Source organism: Actinia tenebrosa, unplaced genomic scaffold (assembly GCF_029948245.1).
Source record: "Actinia tenebrosa isolate PJP-AT-01 unplaced genomic scaffold, QUT_ActTen_1.0 PGA_scaffold0__85_contigs__length_37466705, whole genome shotgun sequence".
NCBI classification, from domain to species: Eukaryota; Metazoa; Cnidaria; class Anthozoa; order Actiniaria; family Actiniidae; genus Actinia; species Actinia tenebrosa.
The window spans coordinates 15,849,976-15,859,524 of NW_028292569.1; the positions used below are offsets into that span (position 1 = coordinate 15,849,976).

At 40.4% G+C, this 9,549-nt stretch overlaps 1 protein-coding gene across 1 annotated transcript; it reads left to right on the top strand.

The window, feature by feature from the left end:
• The first annotated feature begins 1,579 nt into the window (after window positions 1-1,579).
• Window positions 1,580-9,236, top strand: LOC116305192 (uncharacterized). The gene is made up of 3 exons (XM_089033071.1): window positions 1,580-6,346; window positions 6,775-6,879; window positions 7,331-9,236. Exon 1 carries the CDS (start codon window positions 1,593-1,595, stop codon window positions 5,988-5,990), a length of 4,398 nt encoding a protein of 1,465 aa, XP_088889197.1. The 5' UTR covers window positions 1,580-1,592; the 3' UTR covers window positions 5,991-6,346; window positions 6,775-6,879; window positions 7,331-9,236.
• The last annotated feature ends 313 nt before the right edge of the window (window positions 9,237-9,549 follow it).

Below are 9,549 nucleotides of genomic sequence, written 5' to 3' on the forward strand. Positions count from 1 at the left end.
CCCGCAGGTGGTAGGGTACTCGACGCATTTTTTGGGCCACTGGTGTGACCTCTGGGTCTATGGGGATCTTTAGTTGGAAATCCTTCAACTTTCCAATACCTTCACAACAATTTGGATGTTTATCCAGAATACTAGACTGTCCCTGGGACCCATCTAAAGACATGTTAAGGGCATTGATTTCTGGTCCCAGCTTTAACACTCCAAGCAATATTGCGGTATCCCGACCAAGGAGTGCTGGACCCTCTTCTTCAATCACAATGAAGTCAACACCACTTGCAAGTCTTTCCCCGATGGACACTTGGGCTGTAAACTTCCCAGCAACTGTCAAAGGTTCTTTACTCCCATATGGAAAGAGGTTCTGTGGACTACGGGTGGAGGTACATTGAATCTTGCTATCTTTCAGGTGTTCCCACAACTTCCTGTCAACAACATTACAACTAGCACCAGAGTCAATGATCATTTCAATTGGTATTCCTCCCACTTGAACCATTACTCGACCATTAACTGTACCATCGGAGCTACCATGAATACTAAATGCATATTTATCTTTACCTGGTCCTTGGTCATCATCATCATATTCAACTTGCCTTACATGTTGTCTCCCACCTTTGTTTCGCTCACTTGGCTGGGTCCTACACACTCTCTCGAAATGTCCAGTTCCTTGGCACTTCCTGCACTGCTTACCAATAGCTGGGCATTTAGGGTCTTTGGACCTGTGTCCTTCACGTCCACACGAGAAGCAGGTGATCTGACCCTTTCTTCCATCTCTCCTTTGGTCCCGCTGTACATAGTTTGTCTCAACAGTCACCTTATTGACTTCCTCTGATTTCCCTTCTATAGCACGGGCTTGCCTCTCTGACTGTTCCATAGCTCGAGCAATCTCTTTTAACTGTGCGAGGGTCAATCCTCGGCCCTTTTGAAGTAGCTTCAAACGAAGATTGTGCGATGAGCACTTGCTAATGACTTGATCCCTTATTTGCTCGTCCACTGCTGTATTTTCTCCGAATTCGCAGGTTTGGGCCTTCTGTCGCAGTCTGGTGATAAACTGATCCACAGTTTCATTAGGAAGTTGACTCATTTCGCGAAAACAAAGTCTCTCGTACGGCACGTTTGCCTGAGGTTTGAAGTAATTATTCAATGCTCTAGTCGCTAGAGTATAAACACTCGCTTCATCATTCGTTTCCTCCATCAAGGTGAAATAAATATCCTGTACATTCATTCCAGCAGTGTGTAGAAGTAGTGCTTTCTTCTGTTCCGGGTCAGCGACTCCCTTGCCCGTAGCAAACAGCTCAAATGCACGTAGCCATCTTTGCCATCGGGCATCAAGACCAGCCGAGTCCGTGCAATCAAATGGCTCCAAGCCACCTAATTCAGATAAAAATCTGGCCATGTTGTCTTAAAACGATCAATCTATATCTAAGATTATCTTTGTGGTGATCCTCGTCGCCAAATGTGGTGTATTTTCTAAATAATAATCAACTACACTAAACCATGTGCTTTGATGCTCGTCTCTTTATTACACACGTGCGCACTCGCACGCTTGCAAACCTAACAGGGGTGGGGTGGGTAAATCCACCAACACTACACTTTCCATGAAAGAAGGAAGAGAATACCTCATCAAAGACCAAGAAATTGTACCTGTGGATTTCGAATCTACCGGAGTTGTTGAACTCAGCACAAAGTGGGGAGATGGTTTGCATCAATTTCTGGAGCTGAAACATCAAAAAAAACTCAGCGAAATGACTCTCGTTACTAATTTCATGTCTAATCAAGCATTCTTCAAAAGATATCCCGGAAAGCTGTTTGGCCTTTCGGGCACTTTAGGCAGTGAATGTGAATTGGCATTTCTTGTTGGATGTTATGGATTGTCCTACTTAAGGATCCCAACCTACCTTGAGAAACGATTTAAAGAAAACTCAGGTATTCTGTGTTCGAACAAAGACGACTGGTTGGAATGTATTGGAAAGAAAGTGGAAGAACACACATCCAGTGCTCTACACGGAAAAAAAAGAGCCGTTTTGATCACTTGTGAAGACATCAATACTGCAAAGGAAATAGAGGATTCATTAAAGTCGCAAAAGTGTGGTTCAGTTACTATGTTTACAGAAAATAGCGAAAAAGAAAAAATCGAGACGAAAACATTCGCTGGAGGAGACGTTATCATAGCAACAAACATTGCTGGACGGGGTACAGATATTGAAATAGAGAAGTCAGTTTTAAAAGCTGGAGGACTCTTTGTCCTTGTTACTTTTCTGCCATCGAACTTAAGAGTGGAAAATCAAGTGTTTGGGAGATGTGCAAGAAAGGGACAACCTGGATCTGCTCAGCTTGTTATCAACAAAGAGTCTTTGCCTCTATATTTGAAAATTGAGCCATTTAGTAATATCCACGAGTTAAAAAAGATCAGAGAAGAAAATGCAGAACGACGGCAAATGGATAATGAAGGAGCTCTTTCTTCTAGTACCATACCAAAAGAGGATCTGTTTTCATCCTATCGTCAGTTTATTAGCAACGCCGCTACTGAATTGAAGGATGAGTCTGAAATCGAAAAGAAAATCTTGCTGACATCGATGCATGAGTTTTGGGGACTTTGGTTGAAAATTAAGTCTGAAAACCTGAAAGATTTGAATAAAGAGAAATTGGAAAAGCTCAAACAGCAATTGAATGAAGCTTTGCACGAAGCAAAAAGACAGATAATGAATAAAACATCACCTTGTGCCAACTTGTACCACATTATCAAACTCGCAAATGAGCGAAGGATAAGCAAAAACTTCGCAGAAGCAATTCAATTATATACTAAAGCTATAGAAATTGACGGGAAATGGGCAGCCATTGCTTACTACAACAGAGCATATTGCAGATTACAGCAGCAAAAAGATGGATACATGGAAGTAGCAATTTCTGATCTGAATGAAGCAAAGGAAGGTCTTCGTAAATATAAAGACGAAGTGAAACTTTCGTACAGTCTTCTCAGTATTTTACCGAGAGATACAAAAAGTGCAGATGAATCCACCACGACTACGAAATCTCAGCTCGACACTCGTGGTCAGATTTTGAACTTTTACGAAGAAAGCATCGAAAAGGCACTAAAGAAATTAGCTGAATTGAAGGAAAAGAAGGAAGGTGCGAAAGCTGTTGGGCATAATTCCTTGGCTATTGCTTTAGGTGATGACAAATATTGCAAGAAGCTAGATAGTGAACTTCATGTGTTTTGGGATCTAGGATTGACTGAGATTGTTAGTATCGAGGAAAAGTGGAAGTTTAACTGCAAAGCAGCTTTAGTAGTTCTTTTCGGAGTGATTCAAATAACAGCTGGAGCATTTTCCGTTGCGTGTAGTGGTGGGTTCTTGACAAACATTGGTTGGGGTCTAGTAACTGAAGGAATTAATGACATTTGCAAGGGTGCACTTGCGGTTTACAAAGGAGATCAAAACTTTGCTAAGAGCTGTGCAATTGGAAAGGCTGCCTCAGTAGCGTTATCAATAGCTGCGTTTGGCTTCGGTCAAGTCAAAGCAGCTGTGAAAGGAGGCAAAGGATTGAAATCCGCATTTACTGCTGTTAAAGAACAGATCCAGACTGCAGGAAAGCAAATGTGTGATGCAGTTAAGGAAATACCCCAACTTGTATCGTCATCATCATTCCCTGCCGTCGTGGGAAACACTTGCAAAGAGGTAGCAGTATATGCCAGTAAAGAAGTAGCTACACGAGGGAGCAAGCATGTCCTTGAAAATATAAATAGAAAACTCAAGACGAACTTTGAAAATCAAACGCGAAAACAACTCAAAAAGGAACTTGATAAAGCAATGAATTGTGAAGGCGAATTTAAAAACTGCTTAGATAAATTCATTTTCATTCGCTCAAACGATGGTAAAACGAAAGAGGAAATATCAGATGATTTTATGAAGATCCACCAACATTTGTTGGAATCAAGAAATTGTATTGGGAAACTTAGGGGCATTCTCAATGGATGTGTAAAAAGTTTACTAAAATTAGCAAAGAATGAAATGGAAAAGAGTAATCCTGGAGTGTTTAAAGGATTAATATCTCCAGTATTTGACATCATAGACACTTGTCAGAAACAAACAAACGCGATCGACGTGAAACAACTTGTCTCTGTTTACTGTGAAGAAGTTGAAAAAGCCCTTGAATTTGAAATATTCACTGGTGCGGACTTTAAAGAAATAAAGACCGGATATTTACCGAGTCAAGTAACAGTTATTTCAGAAGTGAAGACTTTCATGGCCAGCAAAATAGAGGATCATATTTTCCAATTGATACAGGATTCGTTTAACGGTACTAATAATGGTTTTTACATAGAAAAGATGCAAAACATTGTTGACTCAAATGTTAGGAATTTTTTCGACGAAAACGGCGTTGGAAAAAACATTCTAAATAACATCTTTTCAATTTCTAAGAATAGTGGTCGACTCTTAAAGGACGGACAAGTCGCCATGGATGTTGGTTTGGATATAATAAACAAAGGAGTGGACACGTTTGCAGACGAGAAAACCAAAAAGACGTCAGACTTCGCATTCAGCGCCATTAGAGGCGCATCCAAAGCATATCATAGTAAAGATGGACGAGTCGCCATGGATGTTGGTTTGGATATAATAAACAAAGGAGTGGACACGTTTGCAGACGAGAAAACCAAAAAGACGTCAGACTTCGCATTCAGCGCCATTAGAGGCACATCCAAAGCATATCATAGTAAAGATGGACGAGTCGCCATGGATGTTGGTTTGGATATAATAAACAAAGGAGTGGACACGTTTGCAGACGAGAAAACCAAAAAGACGGTAGACTTCGCATCCGGCGCCATTAGAGGCACATCCAAAGCATATCATAGTAAAGATGGACGAGTCGCCATGGATGTTGGTTTGGATATAATAAACAAAGGAGTGGACGCGTTTGCAGACGAGAAAACCAAAAAGACGTCAGACTTCGCATTCAGCGCCATTAGAGGCACATCCAAAGCATATCATAGTAAAGATGGACGAGTCGCCATGGATGTTGGTTTGGATATGATAAACAAAGGAGTGGACACGTTTGCAGACGAGAAAACCAAAAAGACGGTAGACTTCGCATCCGGCGCCATTAGAGGCACATCCAAAGCATATCAAAGTAAAGATGGACGAGTCGCCATGGATGTTGGTTTGGATATAATAAACAAAGGAGTGGACGCGTTTGCAGACGAGAAAACCAAAAAGACGTCAGACTTCGCATTCAGCGCCATTGGAGGCACATCCAAAGCATATCATAGTAAAGATGGACGAGTCGCCATGGATGTTGGTTTGGATATGATAAACAAAGGAGTGGACACGTTTGCAGACAAGAAAACCAAAAAGACGTCAGACTTCGCATTCAGCGCCATCGGAGGCACATCCAAAGCATATCAAAGTAAAGATGGACGAGTCGTCATGGATGTTGGTTTGGATATAATAAACAAAGGAGTGGACACGTTTGCAGACGAGAAAACCAAAAAGACGTCAGACTTCGCATTCAGCGCCATTGGAGGCACATCCAAAGCATATCATAGTAAAGATGGACGAGTCGCCATGGATGTTGGTTTGGATATAATAAACAAAGGAGTGGACGCGTTTGCAGACGAGAAAACCAAAAAGACGTCAGACTTCGCATTCAGCGCCATCGGAGGCACATCCAAAGCATATCATACTAAAGATGGACGAGTCGCCATGGATGTTGGTTTGGATATAATCAACAAAGGAGTGGACACGTTTGCAGACGAGAAAACCAAAATGTGGAGAGAAAAAGTTGAAATGAGTAAACACGGAGAAGTTGACAAGTATCGAAGACCAGTTAGTTATAGTGAAGGAAACCATGCGTGCTGGTCTGCGTCCTTAGCACCTCATCATGGCAGAGCATCTCGTAGGAAACATGGCAGGTGTTCGTTAAATCCGCGCAAGATAGATGTTGACAGGTTTGTGGCGGTTATTTGTAACAGAGAGAGGGAGGAAAAATGCACATGCTAGTTTTCTACTTCATGTATGAAAGACCAGCAAAGCACTGGATTAGTTTAATAATGGATCTATCAATAAATGGCTAGCTACAACAATAGTGGTCTGCAGGCAACTGCGTACATATAGCTGATAACGTTTAGTGTTTAACAATTATCATTTGACAAAGCAACAGTTTCCCAGCAGCTGATTTTATAAAAGTTAAAGACTTTGCAACTGCTGATGGCTTGGGGGAAATTTGAGTAACGAACTAATATAAGTGTACAATTTGTTATGGCTTTGTCCACCTCGCAAACCGAACAAGAAAAAAATGGATACCACGACAATTATGAAGACTAGTACTACTATCCGAGCGCAGTAAAAACCGCGAGGTGAGTTCGAAAATAGATTCACTCCCGGCATGATAAAACCTTTATTAATACCCATGCAGGTTCAAATCTAGACCACAGTCGAACCACAGTCAGGACTAACTATGGGGCTGATATAAGTCAGGGTATGGCTAACTCACATATCGAGGTGCCCTTAAACAATCTCTGGGCTGATCTAACTGAAGTCAGGGCACGGCTAACTCTTAGATCGAACCCTGAACCACTGGGTTGATTAAAGTCAGGGCACGGCTGACTTATACAAATCGATCCCTGAGCTGATCAAAGTCACAGAGCATGGCTAACTCACATCCAATTGCCATTCCTTAAGTTGATGTTTGATTTTGCGGCCGAAGTTTGATGGTTTGTGATTGAAAGAGTAATGCCTTCTTTTTAAACAAGCCTGCATTGACAATATTTCTTTCCTTCTTCAGTTCTAGCTCTGTGCATCGGCAAATCCAAGTTACCTAAAACAGCTAATAGGGAACGGTGAAAGAGGAAATGTTGGCTTTTATTCACGCGGTGCACATGGTTCTAAGGTATAATTTTTATTTTATTTTCTCCATTTTGTATTAGCAAAATACCAGGGAGGAACAATTCAATTCCTCAATTTTCCCCTCCCGATTTCCGTTTTTGTTTCTAAGTTTTCCTAAGCATACCACTTGCCGTTAATGTATACTACCTTCGTAAATGTCATTATAGATTTCATTAGTTTTTTCAAGGGATAATTTCAGGAAGCAACAGAGCTTGAAGGGCACGCCTATGAAACACAATAAAAAAGTCCATCAAAATCTTAATTCTCGCAATCAGGGCAAATTGTACGATTCCACTTTTTAAGCGTTTTTCGTGGGAAAACATACGATACGAAACTGCTCTAGTATTAATAAAAACGAGTATAACGGCATCCAGGATGGTGCTGATTCGGAGACAATCTTGTCTGTGCTATTTCCACCTTGAAAATTTTTAATTTTAATTTTATTTTATTTTCAGGAGGAAGCTCCCGAGTGGATCCCGAGTAAGCCAGAAAATTTTCCTTTCTCGTCACCACTGTTTTTGATGATCACAGACACATTTACTCAGGTTTAGCTTCCTTCATAAGTTAGCCCGGCAATGATCACAGATACCATTAGTGATATTTCAACCTCATTCTTTTTTCATTTTTGCGAATGTTCTGCTCTTGCAACATGGCTAAGCCTGCGATTCTGTGTTAAAAGTTCAGAACAGTATTCACTAAATATCTCAAAAAGAAGTCATGTCAGACATTGTAATGTTATTCATGCTACTGTCAGACATTTTCGAAGGTTTACCAAACTTCATTCGACGGCGAGGGTGAGGGGAAAAACTGGGTCGAGTTGGCATCGTAGCCATAGAAATATGTCCCCTGCAAAGTCAACTCAACCCAATTTTCCCTCAATATATGTTTAGAATAAGTTATGTCTACTAACTTTCAAGTTTGATATATTTGTAGTTTATTCTCCACTTTCACATCCCCATGATACTTCGTATGCATTTTTGCGGGGTAGGAGCCAGAGGACAACTGGTCAGTTAATGATGCATAGAAAAATTAATACACGGGGGCGTACGTATATACTTAGGGTCGTGTTCCGGGGGTTTCAGAAACCCCCTTTCCCATAAAATTTTGTAGTGACCAAATTTTATCAAAATAGATTGTTTTGTAAAAAAAAACTGCTAGGAATAGACCGTTTTCTCAAGGTTGCATGCGCATCCAACTTGACGGGCCATAAAACTGAAAAACGCAAATTTAGTAAAATTGGATTTTATGAATTCTTATCGAAAAAAAAGATCATAGCAATGCATGATAATACTCGTGTTCTGGTATCGTGGGCCGTCAAGTTCCTTAAATTAGGAGCCAGAGGACAAACGGTCAGTAAAATGATGCATAGAAAAATTAATACACGGGGGCGTACGTATATACTTAGGGTTGTGTTCCAGGGGTTTCAGAAACCCCCGTCCCCCTTAATTTTGTAGTGACCAAATTTGATCAAAATAGAGTGTTTTCCAAAAACTGCTAGGAACTTGGGATAAGAAAGTTTTTGTAGTTTAACTTGGAACTTTTTTTAGCAATATCTGATATCCGGAGCTCAGGAGGCCAGGCTCTCTCGTTCCAGTGCTTCTCGTTTGTAGACGTCACCTCCGTCCTCCTCGACGCTCCTTGAGCACTGGGTCTAGAGGATCTCTGCCAGCTACGTTAGCTTTTCATGTACTGAATATTATATAACCGTTCGGAGGTTGAGAGAAAGACTTCAACTTGGTTGGTTCAAGTTGGCTTTGCAATGCAGTGTGCGGCTGTTTTAGTGGACACATTTCCAAGATGACGTCTAATTCTTCCCCTAAAACAGTCCCATATACACTGGAAATCCAACTTGACCCATTCTTTTACTTGGCCTCGAAATGGCTAATTGATGGTTTTTACGGCGGCCATGTTGGAGGGACTTAACAAAACAATTGTCAATGAATTCTTTTGTCATATCCTCCAACATGGCTGCCGTGTCTTTTGTTATTTGATTCTCTTGGGAATGGTTGAAAACCATCAATAGACGTATATATGTATATAATAACCACCGCACATCATTAATATCGTGTTGATCTGCTTTACTATATTTTTGAGCTTAAAAAGTTACCGCCAAAATAGAGTGCAAACAATATGACCGTGAAACTTTAGAAATACTAAATAGCACAATTTCATGCAAATTCCATTGTTTTCTATTGTTTAATTAGCACTATTTTGTACTATTTAGTAATTAGTGTTTCACGGATTTATTGTTTGCACTCTATTGACCTGTATTTGTTTTCTCTAGTTTCATTTTAGGTTGATTTGTAATTGTTTCGCTAATTGGTTTGCTTATTATATTATAGACCTAACCACTGTACCGAATAGCTTGATTTTGTGTATAATCTCGTTTGTCATTACTGATTTAGTTCTTTCTTAATAGACCCTTTTCGAATTCCAAATAACCGCTGTGTTTCTTGATTACAGACTCATTTGCACAGGGTTAGCCTCGACTTTATGCAGAATATTCACGTGTTCCAGTTAAGGTCCGTCAAGTTTCAAAGTTTTTGTATTGTTGAAGTTGTGCATTCTTTAATTTTACCGTTGGTATTTGTGAATATTTAAACACTGATTCGAGGCTAACCCTGTGCAAATGAGTCTGTAATCAAGAAACACAGCGGTAATTTGGAATTCGAAA